Source organism: Balaenoptera borealis, assembly GCF_965194805.1.
Source record: "Balaenoptera borealis genome assembly, chromosome: 15".
Lineage (NCBI taxonomy): Eukaryota > Metazoa > Chordata > Mammalia > Artiodactyla > Balaenopteridae > Balaenoptera > Balaenoptera borealis.
The window spans coordinates 49,332,124-49,356,323 of NC_138871.1; the positions used below are offsets into that span (position 1 = coordinate 49,332,124).

The window sequence follows — 24,200 nt, forward strand, 5'->3', positions numbered from 1 at the left end:
TATTATTTTTTATTCTTATGTCTCTTGAGCATTTAGAAGAAGTTACTTGAGATCTTCATAACATTTTATAAAACATTTTATAAAAATTGCATTTGCTCTGATTATTTTCTGCTTTCCACTGATTGATTCTAAGGAATGCATTAATGTTTTGGCTTAACCTGATATTCCTACATTATATTTAGTAAGCAGAGAATAGCACAGTTTGTAGAGAAACCACCAACTTACAAATATTAGATTTAACCATATTAAATTGTTGGTATTTAACTAATTTTGATCTGAAAACAATAATTTTATATGTTTCAACCCCAGGTACTATTGGACTAAGTGCTTTCAGTCTTTGGAGAAGCAGAAGAATTCTTTTCAACAGTCTTCCTCCTATTCAAATGTCCTACATTTGAAAAGATTACTAGATATTTGGTTCATTGTAGGTAGCATTTTAGTCAACTCTGAGTGATTCCTGGAAAATTTTAACATACTATCTGATTCATTTAGGAAAAAAAAACCCAGTTAATTCCCCTTAAAATTATTTTCAGTGATTTCTATAAAACTTTAAAATTAAATTAGCCATAAATTATAAAATATGCAAATATCTTGAGTTCTAAACACTAAAGAAAATGAAAAAGTTTTGAAAAACTGAAATATTCTTTTAATATTTATTGCATTTTTCTTCTGGACTATTTGTTAAATGTGCAAAGGTCCTAATGGATTAAAGATAACATGAATTATTTATTTTGAAATAAAATTTTATTTTTCCTTAAATATAATAATGTATTTATAAATGACAGGTCAGTTTTATATCATACGAACCACTTTCTATTCAATTTATAAAAATCTAATTTGTTAAACTAAATTTAGGACTTTTTCTTACAGTATGGTTTAGTCATATTTTTGTGCAATGTCCCCTTATTTTAATGACAAAATATGTTTGTTTTTATTTCTCAGAGAAATTAAATAGATTCGTCTGAGAACCTAAGTATAAATGAGTAAAATCAGAAGTGTTTGAAAGTTTATTTCAAACATCTCTGTAATAAAATGATTTGTGAAAAAACTGTACACATCGAGCATATGTTAGACAGTTCTCTCAAATGAAGGGCCATTGGTGTCCTTCAGCAGAATTCACCTACTGTCTATTTAATGTTGGAGAACCTAGGACACATTGTGGAGTATTCTCTGCTGGTACCACACAAGCCAGAGGATGTTACCTGTTTATTTGCTCGTAAGAAAAGTCCCATCTGAGTACTGGCACACCCACTAGAAGGGGTGATATGTTGGGTAGGTAGGTAGGGGTGTATTTAAATTTATTTTCTCAACTCCAAACCAAGAGCTTTCCTCCTCTACTTCCTAAAATGTGGTGACTTTGGACTCTTAATAAGGAAGCACTACTCACCAAAACCAGCTTTCTTTGGAGAGTTTGTATAGCAATGATTGAGCTTGGGTGGGAAAGTACATGGTAACACCCTGTTCACTGTTATCTGTCAGTTCTGTACTAGGAAATGTTCATTTCTCAGTAAGCAATAAAGCAATAAAAATGAGCACACACAGTGTAGACTATGCTCTGTTTATGGTCACTGTTAAATGAAGTGGTCTTTCCCTAAGTCCAGCTATTGATATGAATGTAGAAATGTTAACTCTCAAGGGTTAGATGTAGGGAAGAATTGAGGCTATAAAAGCAAAATAAAATCCTTGTAATAGTCCCTCATGAAAAGAAAATTTGAAATTGTATGCAATATAGTTTATGCGTGCTATTTAATATATACTTTAATATGTTGACTAATAACTGTTAAATTCCATTAGGACCATTGAACAGCTTAAACACCAGAAGAATCTGCCATATAATTAGACTTCCTTCTTTCTTCCTTCTTTCCCTTTCTTACTTTCTTCCTCCATTAACAAGATGGAGCATTTTGAATCGAATACCACAAGTTCTTTGTAACAAAATTGGTACCTGCTGTGTGAAGCAGAAACATAGGGAGTCTCCAGCTTATGAAAGTATAATCTCAAAAGTTATTTGAATAAATTGGTTGAAACTCATGTCACATTTCCCATGGAAACAACACTGTAAGGCAAAGTAAACTCAGACCACTTCACAAAGGACTCATTAATTCCATGACATACTTGAATCATTGTATTGTACCAAAAGTATAGTCAGACATTGCCCATAATGTTCCTAGGGAGAATGGTTTTATAGTTCTAAGTGTGATGCCAGGAACATCTCTGCTGCTTCATGTTGGTTAGAGATACCCTTCTTATCACTCCTGAACAGTGAAAAGAGAGAAGAAAAATTAGCTTCTCTAGTTGGCTCCCCTCATGTCCTAGGATCGAGATTCCAGCAGGCTGAGTGGGAGTGTCATTTAGGTGAATTTGAAATAAGTTGCTGAGCCCACCTGTTAAAAAGCATTTTTGAAACTAGCCGGATTCCTGCCCAGGCTGTCTCTTTCCTTCCTTAAGCCTCCATAGTGGACCTTTTTGCTTCATTTTCTGTTTGCACTTCCTCTTGGTTCTGGCTGGCTTTTGTCTTCCTCCAGCTGACTGCTGCCCAGATCCAAAGAACCAGTGATTTCCTCCATTTCCCAGTCCTTGAAGCATTCCCAGATTATTGAGGTTTTCTAAAGGCTTTCACTGTTAACACCAAAAGAAAAATAAAACAAAACTCCATCCTGTGCCACCATGGGAACCAGACCCTGCTCTACTGGCATTTGGTCCTCCAAATGAGGGGTGAAATCTTCAAAAGTAATGTGAGGGGCTAGAAAGACGAGGATAGACACTAGCAAGCTCAAGGTATGTTAAAAAAGGAAATAAAATTGTATTCTGAATTCCTCCTTTTGCTGGCTAGCACCGGCCACCGGTTTTGGAATGTAGCCCACTGTGGAGGGCATAGATCTGGGTGGGAAGCCGCCTGCGATAGTGGCAGTTCTGATGGAGGAGAGAGGGAGTGAAAGAAAATGAAGGGAGCCAGTCACAGGCAACTAGCAGAGAAGGAAGAAAGCTGAAACGGAGAAAGAAAGCCCAAGTAGGGGCAGGAGACTTCTGGCCAGTTTTTAATGTAAAATGTAGCATGTAAGTTGACTACTGCATGTGCATTTAGATGAAGTCTTTCATATTTCTAAGCTTAAACACTGATTATACAAAAAGGAGTTAATTGTGACATTTTATTCCAAACTTTATTCAATTGTCATGATTAAATTTCTGATTTTCTTTACATTGAAACAAGAACATTTTGTCCTTGTTCATTTCTCTTTTCCTAGTAGTATGTGATTAAGATTATGTGCAAAGAACACTGTCATAATAAAGTTATCGTCCTTGCATTCTTATAAGCTGGGGGCCAAAGGAAAAACATTTGTGAAGATGCTCTTTTGAGGTAATTTTAAAACTTACAATTTAATAGTCTGCAGCTTCCCTCAATGTCAGCACACAAATATCATTCATAACATGACTGATATTCTAGTGCTTGATTTCTGTCTCTGTGAGGGAAGTATGTCTTATCTGAAAGAAAAACAAGATTTAAGTTATCTTTTTCATGGTTTTATATTTATTATTTTCACAATCAAAAGAAAAAGAGTGTGATCTTTATAGGTGGCATGGTGATCATAGTAAAGTTGATTACTAAGAGACTCACTTCATGTACACAGCAGGATTAGGTCAGCAGAATTAAGAAGCCAGGGTTTTCTGCAAACCAAGAGCTTTTCCCTAACTTGACAATGTATGCAGGTAAGGCTGGATGGACTACTTTCTACCTTACACTAAAGCAAAATATACTGATTTACCTTTACACTGGGGCATGCCAATTTCAGCACCTCTCTCTGTTGCTGCTCAAAACCAAAATAGTATTTGATTGCAAAGAGAAAGCAAAAGTTGGTGTGATGAGAAAAACTATTCTTTTTAAACTTGATATTCTTTGTTTAGTCCAAAAACCAAGTAGAAAGGAAAGAAAAAAAGAAAAATACATAGAGAATGATTGTAAATGCTAGAGCTTCTGCCATTTATAGCTACTTCCAAATTCTGAAATAACATAGAGGTCATCTCTAGGTTAACAGGTTTTAAATCGACTAAAGCCAACAAATGCTTACCAAAGGGGTAGAATAGAATGAAACAAATAAAGAGAAGTTTTATCCTATGATTGAATCTGAAAATATATAGAAACTCAAGGAGAGTTTGTTCTAAGCCAGTTTTCTTCTTCTTTTTTCTTCTTTTTTTAAAATTTTTTAAATAGGAGTTAATATATTACCCTTTCTTTCACTCTAGTACTTCTTTAAAAGAATCTGAGTCTTCGGAGAAGACCATTTTGCTGAACGTGGTCAAGTCAGGATTTGATTACACTTTGGGCATGACTTGGATTTGCATAGAAGGATTTCCTTTAGTTAAGCTGGTTCTCTGTATGAATAACTCAGAGAAATGCTGGATGACCGGGCGGGATCAGTGGTATTGCCTGTGGCTCCGTGCCTTAGTTAACAGTGAAAAGAGAACTCATTTTCAGAGAACTAAGTCAATGACCTTGATTCTATTAGTGCACCTTCCTTTCCTAATATCCTACTAAGGACATTTATAACATTTGTGTCAAGACTTGTCCTGTTTTATTTTGTTGACTTGTTTTTCACTTTCTTTTCCCTATTAGATTTTCATGCAGCACTTTACCAAAACCCTTTTCTGGGACTGTACTGCTCATGACCATATTTGCCAAAGGACTCTCCTCTAAATTCCCTGATTTTGTTGTTTTACTCTACATATTTAATAAACTTATTGAAAAATGAGCATCTTAGGTGGGAAATAGAATTTCAAAGGATGTCATTGTAAAAACCAAAGTATATAACATTAAAATCTATATCTTTGTATGATTTCCAATATAAAGCAATAAAATGAAACTTTACTATTTGTGTCCATGTCATGTCCAAGTTGCCATTGAAAAGTAACAAATTCTAATTCCTTATTTGGTAGATTGGAAGCCTGAATCAAACAGGAAATGAATATCACATACCAAATATTTCAATCATTTTTTATTTCTTTAAAAATGAACTCTGGCAAACCAAGTATTTTGTATAGATGTTGTTGTCCACATTTATCCACTAACAATTTTCTATTATGTAAGGCCATATCAATAAGTGTACCTGTGTTGATATTTCAGTTTCCACCTAATATATTTTAAACAAAATTGATGATTCTTAATTCATTAGTAACTTTAACCATTAAAAAAGCTATTTGTTGAACCTTATGAAATGGTGCATTCACAGTTGTTTTTCTTTCAAGTTACTACATTTGCTGTTGTTTTGTTTTTTATAAACACCTTTCATCAAATGGGCAGTTTAAAAAATACAGCTAAAAAAAAAAATACAGCTAATTAAATGAAATACAAGAATGAGACAAGAAATGTCAACATGGATATACTTTACTGTTGAAAACATTTTGATAAGTATTGAAACCTTGCTCTCACCCTAGTGCCGTAAAACAGCTTTTCCTTCCATTTCTTACCTGATACCAAGCCCAGTGTCTCAAATAGTACTTGAATTGCCTAATAGATACTAATAATATTTTAAATTCTATACCCTTACATTGATTATGTGTAGGAAAGACATACAAAATCTGATTGTATATATGTCTGTGTTTGTATATACATATATAGAAATATACTTAAATAAATATATAAAAATATGTAAATATTGTGTAGATATATGGAAATATAAGGGAAAGTTCACCCAATATTATCATTATCTTAACTACATTCATATTCACACCCTAAACAGAAGCACAAAGTGAATAAATCATGATAAACTTTGCCTAAAGGACAGCTGCCAAATGGACTGCTCTTGTACTCATTACTCTTTCTACTTAACATTTTTGAAAGTTAGCATTTAAAAAATTATAATAAGCCATCGTCATCTGTGATAAAATATGAACACACCATAAACAAACTAAATAAATGATAGATTTTAGGTTCATAAATTTATGTTGTGTTTTTTTAAGGAAAGAAATTGAAGTATTAGAAATATTTAAAGGCCATGATAGTAAATCGATTACATAGTTGGTAGAACAGGCATACCTTTAAGTGAAATGTCATGGCTATTTGCAATGAACTTTCTTTTGTCCAAGTAAGTCCAAATCAGAATTTAGAAATAGAATCTTTTAGAATTGTTATTTTAAGAAAAGCTGTAAGAATATTTGCCTAGGGCAACCATGCCAGCAACATGTAAGAGTTATGTTTGCTTTACCCAGGGCAGTGAAAGACTTTTGAACACTCCTTGCTCAGTACACAGCAGTATTACTGAAATTTCGTCTCATATTCTTTAAATGCTGCCAATGGGAGGGAACCTGCTTTCCCGTGATTGTGTTTTCCCCTTTGAATGGGAGCAATGGAGCACTTGCATGATGTGTTTGGTGCCTTGCATGAAAAAGACATGCAAAGGCAAGGTCCAGTCTGCATGCTGCTTAATGAATGTTTTTCCTTTTCTCTCCCTCCTTGTCATGTGCTTTCAGAAGACAACAATGTGGAAGGTGGGTGCTTTGTACTTTATTTTCCAACTTTCATTTGCCTTTTATTTTTTAGTATTAATAGAGTACATCTCGAATGTAGAAGGTAAGTTGAACTTCTTTCTGAGTATTTGCTGATTTCTGGATTGTGTATCATTTTTCATATAGAACACACACACTCTGAACTCCATCAGCCCCAAGTATATGAAATTCCTTCAACCTTAACTCCAGCCTTTGATGGACTTCAGCATCCCATATGAACCTTAGAATACTTATTTCAGTGTTCTGCATGGAAAAATGACACAATCCTGCTTCTTTTATTTTAAATGAGGAAATATTTCTTTGCAGTTTCTGAACACAGTGCATGATTCTTTCTCCATTTTTTTTTTTCTTGGTCAAAATGATTTCTTTCGGAAATGTTGAGCATTACATCATCTCTAGCCCATTGGTCTAGTTTCAAATGATTTGATTTATAAAAAGAACACAAAATAAAGTACTGACTGTAATTAAGATACATAAGTTTAGATTAAAAATAAGCCATTGGCCAGTGGAAATGAAAGCATACAGCACTCCAGCGTGATTACTGGTAAGTATATTTGTAATATTCTGTGTCTGTTAAATAAAATTATGGTATTTGTTTAAGGTTTTCTAAAGTTATCTCTATCAAGGAATTTTGAGAAAGTTACACATTTTTCCTGTAGAATCCAACAAACTAAAACATATTTCAACATTCTTTAAAAATTTTTTTTAGGATTTTTATCAAAATATAGTTGATTTTCCATGTTGTGTTAGTTTCATATTTCAACATTCTTACCTTTAAAGAACTTAAATGCATTAGTCCATGTGCTGCCAAAGAAATATGTAAAGGATAAAAATACAAAAAGAACTAGGAAGAACAAAGAATTGTGAAACGGAAGTTGATGTCCTATCAACTTACATAATCACAACATTAACAGTTCTTGCATAAACAACTTACTAGTATCTCTATCAGAAGAAAGTGTTTAGCATATTTTATTTTGTTACAATGTTTTGAAATATAGCCATTTATAATGTTCATTTCTACACAATGATGGATTCCCTAGAAAAAGAGTACCCATCTAATGTTACAGATAAATAGCCATTAAAGTTACTAAGATTTGATGTCTCAAAGAGCAATTCATGATAATACAAAGTTGATCAGTAACAGGTTTCAACATATTATTTGTGATTCTTTCATGGATTCTTTCAGTTGCTTAGTTGCTAAACATTTCTGTTTCATTATTTAAGTAAAATAGATTAAAACTTTAAAAGAAATCATTAGTGACTATATTTCCATGTGTTGCATCTGTATATGGCTTTTTTTTTCTATACTATAATTTAAATAGCATGTGAGTATGTACTTGGAAAAGATATTACCCTGCAGGTCTGACTGACATCTTTCAAAATCAGTCTCATTTATAATTGTGCATGTTATTTGAGATCAAAAAGGTTTTTTAAAGTATCTTTCTGACTTCTTTTGCATTTCCTTAACCATCCTGTAAAATGTTCCATGTTTCTGTTCTTTTCTCTTTAAATCCAGTTGCATTCCAAGGAGCTTTAAAATCACCTTAATAAGCATGAATGCCTCTGTCCTTACACACACTCATTCCATGAAAAATTTTGACAAGATTTTCAGAGTATAGGCTCATAAACTATTGTAATAAAGTTTATTCAGTCATAATTTTTAACATCCCTATTTATAACTCCACTTTGGCAATATAGTCTAGCTCCCTTAGAGGTAGAAAGTATAGCATGAACAGTGTTAATGCTTTTGAGATTTAAAAATTTCCATTCTCACTAAGGTGGTATTAAAAACCATTGAGGAATCTAAAAGTTATATCTTGTACAGAGATATTTCCCTGATTTATCAATAGTTTACAAAAAAGTTATAATTATTAGGAAATATGTATAATAATATTTAAAGTGAAATTAAATGAAAAATTATATAACCTGGACAGATAAGCCACTATTCTTAAGCATATAAGATATCATGAGTCACCAACAGATCATAAACCTTTTAAACTGATTGTATGATTTTTTTTGGGGGGGGGGGTGGTTCAAATCACTTAGAAAATACAAAAGAAGCTAGATTTCAGAAACTTTAAACTACTATGTTAAATAATTTTTATATTGTGATTATATGATGATTTTAATGTATCTGCCCCACAGGAATGTTTAAATACCCCTTAAATTTTTAAGAAAATGATACAGATTATTTCAATACTGATGCAAGTAATATACAATGTTATGTAGCTCAAAGTCTCAAATATATTTGAACTAACAGTGGGAAATGAAATACACATTTTATTAAATTTGTATGTATGCTATATTTCTTTGACATTATCCCACATTCTTGAACTATACAGGGATTGAAGAGTAACTTAATTTCTGAATTTAGAATAAAGAACTAGGAATTAATGCTGAAAAGTAAAACGTATCTTCTTGGACAGTGAAATATTTTTTTAAAGAACATTACTAGTATTCTTTAGAAAAGGGGTGATCTTCAATCTGAAATTGTCAAGCAAGAGTTAAAAAATAATTCAAATAAAGGGAATTCAATATTCTTTCAGAAAACTTCCTTGATGAAATTATATCTTAAATATACTCATGTTAACTCATAGTTTAGTATTTAAGTAATGCTTAAGTAAAATGCTGAATAATTTTGTTCTCCATGGGAAATTACTTAACCCTATTTAAAGGTGATCCACTGTTTCTTAAAAACATTATTCTGTAGTAAATTCAGACTTTACACCTGCATGTCTGATGATCTTTTTTGTATTTGAACAAGCTTATTCAATTGCTACATGTGTCAGACAAGGAGACATTTCTGCATTATCATTTCAGTGTGACTAAGGATGTGTTTTTTTTTTTTTTTTTTTCATTTAATTATGAAACTTCTCATTTTTTGATGAGGGGAAAAAGATCAGACCCAGCCCATGTTTCAGGTATTCCTTTGGGTTTTTTAAAATATAATTTCATCACCAAAGAATGGCAAGCCCTGTGCGGGCAGTGTTCAATACAGTCTCATCAAAGGGCACGAAGGGCAGATGCAATATTTAAGGGATTGGTTGGATTTTAAGTCATGCTCTTATACTCTTGAATGTTGCAACTGATACATAGAAGAAATACACGGTGCAGCATATGCAAGTGTTTAAATTGCAATTCTATAACTCTTTGCCCCAAAGCATTCCAACCAGGAGTTGAAAGAATGCTTCTTGATTTGCCTCTGTGATACAGACATGTCTCATAGGAAACAAGATGTCTGTCACTGAACATTTTTGTCACTGTGACAACCCTGCCTTCCCATGCTCCCTTGTTTATTGCTGACTGTGCTCTTGTTTCCCTTCAAGGTCTGGCGCACCTGATGATGGGCGACCAAGGTATGGGCTCTGTTCCTTTTCCACTCTGCTTTCAGTGTTTTCTTGTTCTGTAGCTGCTTTCAAACCATCACTGCAAAGGATGGGCAAATGCTTGCAAATTATCTGGCTGCAAATTAAATATGTAATTTTTGTTCACATTTTTTCATGTGTTTTTCTCCCCTTTATTTGTTGGTTTGATATTGGTTTGCTCTTTTGATTTTACTTACCTTTATTCTTTGCACTATAATATCTGCAAATAAATGAGACATAAGAACTTGTAATTGAAAGTTTCCATACGTTTATCAGCATATGCAGTTAAAGGTAGTTATAGTAAAGAAAAACCGAGAACCATCATAAATTAACATATGAAAAAAGATATTTGGTTTAATGTACTGCACCAAAAAGAGTCCATTGTTCACCCATGCATGTCAGTTTGGGAACATGCAGACATCTTTGGCTTCTGGCTTCTCGAATGCTGAGTATAGTGTTCTACAAAATCAATACTTTTTCTACCTACAAGCATTGTGTATCTCCTTTTGTGTAGTCTTTTAAAGTGAGCATGGGTTTCCTAATTTCTTTGCATGTATTGCCTCAAAAAGGCAGATTTCTCAACATGTACTGATTGTATCTCCATTTGTTTTCAAATCCTATTTATACCTTCTTGTATATTTAATTTTCAAAGAGTAGTGCATATACATATATTCATAATTCTTACTGTTGTTTCTCTCCTCTTTATTCTTTTTGTATGGAAATCCTTTCTTCATGGAACCATTTCATCAAATCCATAGGTAAAAGTAAAGGTATTACATTATTTTATTTCTTCTTAATATCATCTATATGAATAACAGTGCATCTATATGAATAACATTATTTTATTTCTTCTTAATATCATCTATATGAATAACAGTGTGAATAACATTTGCAAAATACATTTTTCAAATGTATTTAGACCTTTTGGCATTAATAATGGGCACTGGGAGGTAGGTATGAGTGGTAATGAATATTTTATGAATTTAAGGTAAGAAAAATCCATCAAAATGTTTCCCTTTGTTTTTTTCTTGCTCTTTAGAGTGATTTTTTTTTCGTGTCGGCTGCTAGTATAAGTAGCATATTTAGAAATTAGTGACAGGTTTCAGTGTCAGTTTTTGCAGTATCATTTAATGGTAGTTAAATGATGAGTTTAGCCACCAGAAATATATCATCCTCAAACATTTAACTCTGGAGCGCACCTGCCCCAGCCATTCTGCCTAAGGATGTAAGTCTAAGCATGTGCAGCATTGAAATGGTGCTGCTGTGGGCTCATCAGCTTGTGGTCTGCTAGATGTCATATGTACACGTTGACTCCATGATAACCTGCAAAGGCAGTGTCCCGAAAGAGACAAAGGAGCAAGACAAGCCTGCTCTCTCTTTTGTGCATACTAACTTTGTTTTAAGAACATTATCAACTCAGGTTTACATTTCTGCATCTCTTGGTAAGTCAGGCATGTGTACTCTTTGACAGTATTGGTGCCAAATTTAAAAGCATGCTTAGTTTGCCATTTAGAACCATCCATGTGTGTTTAGTGTTTTCATTAGAAGAAAGTAGATGATATGCAGCTGTGGTAAATATGTGTCATAGCCTTTAAATTAACCATTTTTAACTATGTATTGGTGAATGTGCCCTTGGTCTCTAGTTTTGTTTTATTTTGTTTGTTTGGTTTTTTTTGTTGTTGTTATTGTAAACACAGGCATGTGTTTCCTTGAATTCTCTGAATCTTTCTTTTGCTCTGAATATTAATCTGATGAATTGAGACCAAAGCTCACAGTTCTGCACCTTTACATTAGTGTCATGTAGCAGGGAATCTTTTCTGTTTGAAAAAGCACCGAACATGAGCAGAGCAATAAGTAAGAAATGATATCAAAGTTTTAAATGTGTAACATAGAGCTTTAGAAACAAATGTTTGGATACTTTGAGCCAATAAAAAGAGAACATATGCTATTGCAGTTTGTGTTTTGGTCAACCATTTCCAATAATATAATTTAATCTTATTTTAAGCCTTTAGCTACTATGCAATGACAGTATGTATCAATTCTTTTAGAGATTTTGTGTACCATTTGGGATACTTTCTAGACTTTTTTTTTTTTGAGGCAAAATTACCATTACCTTCCTTTCTTAAGTGGGCATTTTCCACCATGTTCCTTAGTAGAGGACTCAGGATGGCATAGAGGGAACTGTATTTATATTTTATTTTAGTGGCTGAGTGAAGTAAATGTCTATGTGTTTGTATATGTGCATGTTTGTATGAATGCATGTGTATACACAAACTTTCTAAATATACACACACATATATACCCATTATGTTGTGAAAAAAGTAACTCTTAAAAATAATATGCTAATTATATAACCATTTAACCCTACATATGGAATAATTCATGTTTAAACTTAGCTGATATTCATTTCAGTGTAATTAATGTTAAGTGTCACTTAACTTTACTCAGTTTTACTATGTCAGTCTTAAATGTTTTCTGTTGGCATGTGTGTCAAACATATATTTACCAGTTTTCATCAAATTTTATTCCTCAATCAGCACAAAACTACACAGGACAAGAATTTGGTATTTCCTTTACATTCTTCTTCTGTTAATAGGACCAGGATGCTTCTTGGTGTTAAATGGGGAAAGAAGACTTTAAGATGGACTTGGGTATTTTGCAAATCAAAGTGATCACCTTTATATGCTGGTTAATTATGTGTATAGAAATGAGAAACATGATTTAAAAGTCTTCATTAATTGCAAATTAGTTCAACAAATCTGCATTCTAGAGCAAAAAATACAATCTTGACTATGATGTGGCATCCATATTCAATGAGTGTCAATAAAATAGGGAATGAAAACATGTGAGTAAGTTAGTTTAAATGACAGAAATGGAAGTGCTAAGAGAGTGGTTAAAAAGTGTGATCAGTGATAGGCATTCAGAAAAGATAAAGATAACACGAATCAGGATCTCCCTTCGGAAGATATCCTTGCCTTGTGCCACCTGTTGGAGGAGTCAAAAATGTCTAGAAACTTGACAGTGTGGATTCTTGTATCAGGTTAAATCCTAGTTGTGCATAAAATATGTGTTAAACCTGCCTACTCTAAAATAACTGATATGCATTGTAAATTCATGCTTCTCAAGTCTTCCCATCAAATTATAATACTGGAGCATTTTTCTTGACACCACTTTTCTCTTTAGGAGTAGTGAATTCAGGTGCTCTGGAATGATTATCTGTGGATTAAAGTCTTCCTTTTTTGAATCCGGAAGCAAAACTAGGTTCAAGAGCATTATTGCTATCATTTTGATTTATTCTGTATGGATTCTTAAGTATTTTCTGAATTTTTAAATGTCCAATGATAGACAAATGTATTTCATTTAGAAAGTACATTAAAAAAAAAAAGAACATTTATTCTGATAACCTTCTTCATCCTCCTCCCCAGGCTTCTCTCTAGAGGTAAGCACTGGTATCACTTTATGATGTATACTTACAGAGTTGCTGTGGATCCTTCCATACTCCATAATTAATTCTTCAGGGTTTGAAAACTGCAGAATTCCTTACCATATTACATGACAAAAACAGATAAGTCTGCTGGAGACATGTTAAGGCTCATTGCTTTGTGCTGGCATAATCATAATGAATGAAATGGAAACTTTCTCACTCTTTCTGTAGACCATCATGCCTCATATTTTCATTTGGTCATTCTGTTTCAAATTTTAGAGTTGATTATTTGGATTTGTTTTCATGTTTTCTAAACAAGGATATGTCACCTTTAATTGGTCACAGGTAGGAATAAACTTTGCTTTCTTTAGGATAGCTGAAGAGAGATAGTATTCAGGGCCAACCTTACTTCTGTTGGTTGTCGCTAGGTAGATTCAAATGGTCTTTGTGACGTGTTTACTTTCTTTTTAGGTTTGAAATTTGTCATGGGTGTTGTTAGGACTATTGATAATACTAACTTTATTCTCCACTCTATTTAGAATTTAGATTTATCTATTTGCCTGGGGAATTTAGTTTTTTTGTTTTTGTCTTTTTCTATGTATGTTTAACTGGTCACTTCATTCCAACAATTTATTTATATTTTACTCTGTTTGAAAGAAATGAATGACCATTTAAATAAGAAAACGTCAAAGAAAGTTACACTGCAAATCCAGCCATCGTGGCTGGTTAATAGCTTGGGAGCACAGGTTAATAATTGTCAGTTAAATGTTGATTGAAAGCCTGTATTTTCCATCATAATAATCATTATAATTGTATATATTTATGTGAGTGATTATATATTTAACATCAACTTTTTCCTAGTAGAATGTAAGCTCCATGTGACTTTCTTTTTTGACCATTGTATTTCCAGAATATTTTTCTTACTGTATCTTGAATTTGCAATTCTCATGACTTAAGTATGTGTGTGTTGGGAGCATATTGGAAAAGGTAGATGTAGAGGAGGACATGGAGGGTTTGTAGTGGACATAGTAGAGGGTGGAAAAGGAAAAGGAAACTTATTCAAATAGCTAAAAAAAATTGTAGCAACAGATTATATTGAATCCTCTCTGTCTCTGTCTCTAAACTTCTTTTGTTTCCTATCATTCATATCCTTGTCCAAAGCTGCAGTATTTCTTTCTAGTAAGACATCATTCCAATAGCACTTTAATATGTCTTAGCCTATATACAGCAATGGTCCTGTAAGGAAATAAAGTCAGTGTATTTTTGTGTTGGAGGGTTTTCAGAAATTTTAATGTGATTCACTGTCACAGTGGCAAATAATCAAATTTTATTTTCTAACTTTCACTATTCATGTGTTAACAAGTACAGGAGTTTTCACATAAGATGTAAATTCACATAAGATGATAAGCTAATGTGGTTTCCATGATTTTTTTTTTTTAACTGTATCAACTGTGATATATCATAAGAACTTTGTTTAAATTGGGTTAGGATTGTAAGCTTTCAATAAAGCCAAAATTTGTCTTATCTTGTGATATGAGCATATTTGCTATTCCTTGCATTTATGAATCGTACAACATATTCGCAAAATAAGTGTCCATTTGACTCTTTCAAATGTTTATTGTTTGATTATCCAGGTTTCTCATGTTACTAGAAAGCCAAGTTATTACAACTGTCAAGCATGTAATTACACATTTTAAAAGTGCCTAAACTTTATTGTATTAGTGAAAATGAAGATCTTAGAATAATTATAAAGAAAATACAGATTTTTCTCATAACCAGTTGTGTTAATACCTAGGTATAATTGATTCCACTCAACTAATTGATAAGCAGCATCAAAGATTATGTATTTTAAAAATTTATCTGTAATGTCAAACCACAATTAATATTCTATTTACTCTTGAAGTAGATTTGATATTATTAATACTTAGAGAAGAATAACACATTTAGTATTCTTATACATTTTCTTCTGTTTCCATGATTTTTGTTACCATCTTTCATCTCTCTTGTTGCTGTGTAGCTAATTTGTCTGTGAAGTGCACAGTTTCCAGTCACCAGTGTCATGATGTGTATTTGTTTTATAACTCTGAAATACATTTTGCTTTGGTTTCTGTTGTAGAACTAGTTTAATTTTGAAAATAATCACATTTCTCTTCTCTCGTATGGCTTCTTAAATCATATCTCCTCATTTAGCTTCAAAATATTAACTATTCTGCATTGTTCAGAAGCATTCGTGAATGTTGACAGAATCTTACTGTATTGGAATGCCTATGTGTGGTGGATTTGCAACCAAGACATAATTTATTTTGGTTTATCTATTACGACTTCTACTGTTGCAGTACTGGAAGCCCCTCATTCACAGCTACCGAACATGGAAAGACCAGAATTTCACTTCATGAAATGAGATAGTAAATGTCTACTTCATCAATACGATATACTCAGAAGGCTATGCGACTATTTAGAATTCGGTATTTATTTTGCAATTCTTCTTTAGCCTACATGCCTGTCAGTTCTGAGTACAATCAAGAAAAGCTACTCGAAGAGTAAATATTTCTGTATTATCTCTTGCTGCAATTTAATCAATTTTGTCATTATATTTATTACTAAGAAAAATCCCAGCTCCTTTTTATCTCTGCACTATTGGCTCTGTGATGAGAAGTTTCCCATTTACATTCTGTAAATAATTATGACATTGAGTAACTGGTAAACTAAATAAGGATTTTGTTAGGCTTGTAGTGGATTAATTAATCCTCAGAGAAGAGCACAGAAAGGACTCTTCACAGTCTAACAGTTTAAAGAATGATGTAGTAAAAATATAGATTTAGATGCTTTACTGAAATAGATCATAAATAGCAAAACATTTACGTTATATCATATTGGATATTAAAATGAGAATTCCTTTTCCAAAATCATGATTTTATCTTATTTATCCATTTTGAAATGTATTTTTGTTAATCTGGATTAAAAAAAATCAAAACATTTAGGCTGGTAAGAAGGTATTTCTTAAATTGTGTTGGCCATTGGTTTTAAAGAACACTATAATTACCCAGAATGCTTAGCTCATATACTAACGAGATTTGAATCTTTAACTAGAATCATAGAATTTTGGAGCAGGGAAGAACTTTACAGATAATCTTTAGAAAATTGTTGACACTCTTTTATTTGTAAGGTATAATAGGAGATATTGCTTATTATTATGATAGGCAAAACACTGTGGAGATTTTGAACTAAAATAACTGATATAGAGTAACCAGCCGTTCCTAAGGAGACCTTAAAGACTTGCTCCACTTACACACTAATAATCATGAAACAGGGTTTTATCTTCTTATTCTTAAAAATAAAGTTAGAGGTAGTGTGAAGGAAACCGATCATAGAGTATTATATAAGATGCTGTTGTTTCTCATTTTGAAGGTTTCATTTTAGGGGTAAAACTCTACCTTATAACAGGGGAACAGTATAGGGTGGTAGGTGAGCGTCATGGCGTCGTAAGACCTGGGTTCATATCTTGTATTTGCTCTTTACTGACCTTGGGCAAATAATTTAGCCTCACATATCTAGCTAATAGGATCTGTATTATTAGCCAGTAAAAATACTCCATTCTCAAGTATATTGTTACATGACAAATCACAAAAGTAAAAGATGGTTTTTATCAATGGTGATGATAAAATAAAACACACTGTGAACCTTTAGATTAAATAAATTTGAAAACTAATGGTCTGTAATCTGCCCAGGATTTTAAAAAGTTATTAATGTCTTAATATCGTCTGCCCATCCTATGAATACCCTATAATTTATGATTCTGTGATTGTTTTAAGTTATAACTAACTGGACATCAGTATTCTGATGGCCCATACTACAAAGAATATTTTAAATACAATAGAGCATGAAAGGTTGAGTCTACTCAGTCAAATGTATTTAGATATTTCTGTAACTCTTTACATTTTCACATTTCTCTTGCATACAGTGATGAAGCTGAAATGGACTTGCCTCCCCTTTGAACAAACCTAGGAGTTCAGTGCAAAATGCTGCTCTTTAGATGCAAATTAATGGGCTGGAGGGGGCAGGGAGTTAAATATTTTCTCGTGGACTGGAAGTACCATCTAGAGGAAACATTTTTATGAATTAATGTTTTGCCTCATTAATGACTTAATAGAGTGATATATGAGTTAAGTTTATACTAACCACTTAGTCATCTGAAGACCAAATTTTCAAAGAAAAGCTAACTAGGGTCTTCCCTTCTTCGATAGGTATCTTTGTGGGAAAAAGAAACATAATTACCTTAAGATACTTAAATAATTGGCTGTGCCCTCACATCCTTCAAGATTTTGCTCAAATGACACCTGAGTCTCAAGAGACTTATTTTGACCATCCTATTTAATACTATGATTTGCCCCTTTCCTGAACTCTCTTACCCCAATCTAGTTTCTCTTCCATAACAATTATTATCTTTTAACACGCTTTAAAATGTTTTCATTTATTTTGTTTACTGTTTACTTTCTGTCTTTCTTCCACCAGAATATAAGAGGGCAGAGATCTCTGCCCTGCCTTATATATCTCAAGGGCCCCAGAACAGGGGCTGGCACAAGTAGGTACTCAATAATATTATACCTGTTTAATGACTGACTGATTGGTTAAATAAGTTTATAAAATTTCCTTTTAGATTTTACTTTGAATACTCTTTTTTCTTTCTCATAATACACTGATTTTCAAATTTCTTTTTCCTTTTTGCTTCAAGGTAAATATTCTAATAAAGGAAAAACAAATAAGATCAATAAAACCAGAATTTTTCTCCTTAAACTGGCTGTGAGGAGGACTCAGACGTGACCCTTTTGATCTTCCTTGTTCCCTGCCCAATGTAGGTGATCTCACAGAATTTGGAAGGGATTTGAAAACCTCTCCATTGACCACTGATGGTCAAGCCTTTTCTTTATAATCCCTCTAATAATCAGTCTTAAAGGAATATTTCTTTAAGAAAGGGATAATAATTCATCTTTGTATATATCTCTGTGTATAGGTAACAGGAAGAGGCTCTTGGGAGTTTGGCTTCTAACTAGCATGATTCATTGTGACTTTCAGGAAGTACCTTTTGGCAATTTGTGACAGAGGAAAAGTTTCAAAGAATGAAGTGGGTCCCCTTGTACTTTATATTCATGTGGCTTATCTAGTGCCTCTCATATTGAAAGAAATAGATTCATTCTTCTCAGGTCCTCAAATAGCTATATACGCCCAAAGGGCCTTTGACTTTTTCCCAGCCTGGGGATGAATGATCGTATGTTCAACTAGATGATTTATCAAGTAGTCTGGATTTGCAGCCAGCTGTCCTAAACTGTGGAACCTGAGTTGAAGAATTACAGTGCTCGGAAATCTCTGAATTAAAAAGCAAGAACAAGGCTGCAGTGCTTAAGGCCATATTTTCCTTAAATTGAGCATCTTATTATTTGTCCTTTTGGTAGAAATAGAGATGGAGAGGGAGAGAGTGAGAGGCGGGAGAGAGAGAGAGAGAGAGGGAGAGGGAATTCTCTCTAGAAAGAATGAGAGTGTTTTCATTCAATCTTAGTCATTATTACTTAAATCACCAATGAGATTCTTCTCTATGTGGGACTGTTGAAGCCATAGCTTTCCAGAATGGATGTTTTCAAGATTTTTGACATTAAGAAATATAAACACGAGGATAATAATAGTTACCATTTTTTAGAACACATCTTTACACATTCAAGTTATATCTACTTATATAAAATGTGTATTCCACTAAATGCAGCTTTCTCTTTTCTGCTTGTCTTGTTTGCCTGTGAATTGCCATGTGCCTGTGACCACATGATAGCTCATTCAAAATTGTAGCAGCTGAAGTAATCTCCAGTAATTATTAGTGTTTCCTTTCAACCAAGTAAAAAAAGTACAGGGATGTTACCAGAGGTATGAAGTAAGGATAGTATTTTCTTTCACCTTAAAGATTTTTTTATTACATGGCCCAGATACAGACCAGAAAATTAGACTACTGAGATAATGGATAATTCAGGATTTTAAAATGACTCATGTGTTATATGAAGTTTCTAAACAATATTTTTTTGGCCTGAATTACCTGGTCAACTGACCCAGTTTTCCATTTCTGGACTTGGCATTATAAAGTCAGTAGACACTTGGAGAAAATTAAATTACTCCATTCAGGGAAACAATCAAATTTAGATTGGACTAAAGTGCTGCCAGAGGGATGGAAATCCCTAAATTGGCCAACTGTGATTTCAATTCACAGGGAAATCCTCATTCACAAGCTAACCATAAGTTTTTTGCAGATTGCTGATGGCAAAATATACCAGAAATCTTCTGCTAAACTTAGTGAACAGATATTTTTAATGCTATGCTGACTTACATGATGCCTTGTTGTAACTGTCTTTCCAGTGATTATTTGTTTAAATAAAAGAATGCATTATCTGACTGGCAGTCCATAGGGCATACAACTTGAATTGCTTCCCTGGCAGTGTGGTTGGATTTGCGCTGACCCACCTGTACTTGCTATGACCAGTGGCATTCTTTGTGAGAGGACTGCATGAAATTAGGAGTCATTCAGTGTGATGGAAAGAGAGAAGCTGATTGGTCCAAAGAAAGCCAAACCTTGGACTAATGGGTGTGAGGACAATTTGGTTGAGCATTTGCCCTCTCATTATTTGTAAGGACTAATGTCATGACCTGTTAGGTTAAATCACTGTTTCTTTTTTCTTTAACTACTTCAAATCTGTCATTCCCTAATTAGAAGAATGTCCTATATAAAGAAGGACGACTGTTTTAGCAAGGCTGGTGAAGTAGCTGACTTCCCTGTTAGAACATCTGAACAGTCTCTGAAACACCATTACAAACCTTGACCTCATTACCATTGTTCTGACCCAGGGGTTCTCAGGTTGGCTGCCCAGCCCTCCTCCATCTTCCTCCCCCCACCAATCACCTGGGGCATATTTTAAAAATACATACATTTTCAAGGAACCTAACAGATAATTTTTTTTCAATAGGTCTATGGTGGATTGTAATCCTGTACCTTAAAAAGCCCCCTCAACTCCCCAAGAAGCTTCTAAAGTACAGCCATTTTGTGCAGAGTGTTACCAACTCAGCTAATTGGCTTTTGTCCTTTAAGAATTGATGATTTGATCTTCATGGTGATGAAGGGTGTTTGTTTGTTTGTTTGTTTTCCTTGCAGGGCCACTGTACAGTTTGTTAATTCAATTCATATTGCTTCTGTGTTGGAAGATTTTCCTTACTAATAAAAGTAATTATTATCTTGCTTTAAGAGAAGTTAGGCCTTGGTCCATTATGAAAGGACTGGGAAAGGAGATATGGTTATTCAGTGAGGCCTATCCTTTATCCTTGAAACTAAACAATTGGTTTTCACACAAATAAAGATGTCACTGGGCTCTTTGCAACCTTGTGATACATGTCATTAAAACTTTCATTGTGTAGAGTTCAGATACCTGCTTTAAAAAAAGAAAAAAAAAACCCTCAAATTGAATAGGTGGCAACATTTAAACTTTTGATGGGATGCCCACCCATGGATACTTTGTAACATATTTTAGGATCATTGTCCATAATGGCCCTTGATAAAGATATCCAGACAATGGGAAAGCTGAACAACAAGTGCTGAGTTCACATTAAAAAAATATGCCACAAATGTATTTCTATACAATGGAAAAGTTGATTATGATGATTTTTTTCTTCTTTTTACTGCAGATTGTGGCAAAAGAGGCGTTAAATAAAGCAGGAATATGTCGTTTCTACAAAGGTCAAACTTTAGGGGGTGGAAACTTGGTCTCTGGAGTCTATTAAAAAAAAAAAAAGAGGTAATGTTTTTATGAGACATTTCAGAAATGACAGACCCAGGCATAGAAATTACAGGGAGATAAACTATTGGATTTTAAAAATATCTATAAAAAGAAGTGATTAAGGAATTGTGTGAGTACAAGCAAAAGCCGGGAGAGGAGTGCTGAAGGTGAGAAAGCCTCCTGGGGGATCGGGGCAAAGGGAGATGATCATGTGTGACAGCAAGACATTACTTCCCTAGGCAGAAAAGATGTGGAAGAGTAATGACAGCAGCCTGAGAGGGCAGCTTCAGGAGCTAGGAAAGCTCTATACATCCATGGTTACATATTCCATGTGATTTGAGGGGACACCAAAAATTATTTCCTTGGCAAAGATAAGTCTCTCAGTAGCTCTGTCTTGTTAAAAAGTAAAAAGAAATATAAAAAATTAAAAATTACAGTATTTGAAAGTGCTACATAGTTTTAACTAATTTATCTGTTCAGTGGCATGACCTTATATATACTACCAAATGTAAAATAGATAGCTAGTGGGAAGCAGCCACATAGCTGCTTCACACAGGGAGATCAGCTCAGTGCTTTGTGACCACCTAGAGGGGTGGGATACGGAGGGTGGGAGGGAGAGGCAAGAGGGAGGAGATGTGGGGATATATGTATATGTATAGCTGATTCACTTTGTTGTAAAGCAGAAACTAACACACCATTGTAGAGCAATTATAGTCCAATAAAGATGTTAAAAAAATTACATTAAAAAAAAAGAGATCTGATGAAATGGGACACTAGACCACTAGACAAGTACTTTTTAATGTGAATGAACAATATCAGATGGGATTTTCCAGCTCTTGAGTGAACCTTAGTGAGACCTAGGTACATTGGCATGGCTGGTACCTGGAGGCAAGGAAGAAGCAGAATCTACTCAAGGAAAGAACCTTATTTTTTGTCCAAGGACTAGCTACACGAGCAGCATATGTTCAGTCACTGTATCCCTCCTGTCCCAAACTTGGCAAAGTGGATTTACTCTGTCTTTAGGACCATTGTGACACCTAATATTTATCTCTATTATGAAATTCTCCTGTTGAATTGCATTCATTAATTTGTCAGTCATTACTATTAGAATGTGAAGAGATCCTTGAAGGCAGAGGTTTTGTTATTTTCAATTTTGTATTGAGGATAGAGCTTGGTAACATGGAAGATACTCAGTAAACCTTGTTGCAAAGCAGACAGCCATAAATCTTGGAGATCGGAGTTGAGTACACCTACCTTTAGACCCTAGAGTTACTATCTATTAGCTGTGCAGCTTGGGAAAGTTTTTTGATGTCTTTGAACCTCATTTTCCCCATCTGTAAAATGAAAATAATAAAATTCACCTCTTTTAGTTCTGAGAATTACATGTATAATTATCAGTAAAGTGTATAATATATTTCTAGAGCATAGTGAATGCTCAATAGTGGACATGTAGTAGAGTATTGGGTGTGTATTGCAGATGGATGATTCAAATAAAATTAATTTTCAAAGAAAACAAAAGGTAACTTTTAAAATCACAAACGGCATGAAGATTTTTTTTTTAAAAAGGTCAAAAACATCCTTTGTATATGTATTTTAAAGTACAAGTTTAAATATGATTCACAGATGTTGAGAAAAGAAGTAAGGGAAGAGAGGAGAGTAGACGAAGTTGGAAAATATTTTTTTGTGGTACATCCCTGCCATTTTGTTTTATAGTGATTTGTATTACTGTTCATTCAAAAAAAAAAAAAAAATAGTCATGTCTGAAGTGAGCCTGAGAATGCTGAGCAGGAAATAATTGGCATCTTTCTTGCCTCTGAACAACAAAGGCAAAATGTTTTCCTCTAATTTATTTTTTAAATTTACTTGATTAGGATATTAAGATTCTGTTTAAAATGAGCTAGTTTTAGCATAAATCAGATAAGTCTTTTGTTCTAGATGGCTCAGTAAGAAAAAAGCTCAGCTTGCTTTTAACTTGTTTTGCTTAATTGCTTTTCTTCATTAAAAGAGATTATACAATGAAAAAAATATCATAATTTCTTCCTGTCCTCAAATTCCCTTCCTGGGTGTCTTTTGGAGAGTTAGAGATTATGTGAAAGTTATGAGAGAGTGATTATTACGAGAGAGTAAATGAAGTTTAGTGGGAGCAGGGGATATTATTTAGGTGACTTGGTAGGTCTGTTGACACTTTGGATCTAGAGATAACATTTAAGTTAATAATTTGCAAGGAGTCAGGAAGTATGTGGTAATGTGTCTTAAACCAAGATAATTGTGAAATTCACTAAAATGAGAATCACAGTAATTGCTTCAGAATGGAAACGGACTTAACAAATAATAGAATCATAAATTTGACTAGAACTTTGGAAGTCTCCTAGTCCAAATGTCTATTCAGCAAACCCTTCTGCTATTTCTGTGATGGGCGATGATCCAAACTCTGTTTACATGTTCAAAAGGAGGGTGTGCTTGCTACCTCACAAAGTAACAGTCTTTTTAAGGAGAGTTTTAATTATTAGGGCTTTTCCTTTATTTGAATCAAAATCTGCCTACTGAAGTTATTGCCAGTTAGCCATCTGCATGTTGTTGTTGTTGCTTCCTAAGATATTTATTGAGTTTCTCCAGCGTGCTGTGCTCTGTGTTTTCAGTTGATCTGGACTTTAACACATTCTAATTCCTCATCCACACTAAAAAAAATTATTTCTGTGAATATATCCCTCACCCTCATAACCAAATCCCAATTTTTCTTTTCTAAATTTTATATCTTCAATTTCTAAAACCATTCTTTACAGTGTTGAAATCCTTCCCAAATCCTTCCTGGCTCTCTCCTCGTTCTGGTCTGGATACAGTCTAATTGTCAGAAGATTTCTTAAAGTCAATTCCAAAATTAATCATAGTTCCTCACATGTCTGAGCAGGGTAGAGTAAAATGGAAGCATTCTTTGGGTCTGGAAATAATGATACCTACAATCAAATATGTGTGTGTGTGTGTGTGTGTGTGTGTGTGTGTGTGTTGTTATTTTTGTTTGTTATTTTTGGTCACTTATCATTTTGTTGCCTCATATTGAATATTCAGTCAGTTGAAACCTCTAAGTTTTTTCACATGCTCATACGTCAG

General features: G+C 33.6%; 1 protein-coding gene across 21 annotated transcripts in view; it reads left to right on the forward strand.

Moving 5' to 3' along the window:
* Positions 1–24,200, forward strand: part of NRXN1 (neurexin 1) — a 1,113,486-nt gene that overhangs the window by 94,643 nt on the left and 994,643 nt on the right. For 12 of the 21 annotated variants that reach the window (XM_082357957.1, XM_082357959.1, XM_082357962.1 and 9 more), the window contains 2 exons: positions 6,466–6,483; positions 9,828–9,857. The exons of 7 other annotated variants lie outside the window; for them this stretch is intronic. In XM_082357957.1, coding sequence (XP_082214083.1) covers positions 6,466–6,483; positions 9,828–9,857 — 48 coding nt within the window. The remainder of the gene's footprint in view (positions 1–6,465; positions 6,484–9,827; positions 9,858–24,200) is intronic. 2 more of the 21 variants (XM_082357964.1, XM_082357976.1) reach the window with 1 other exon arrangement.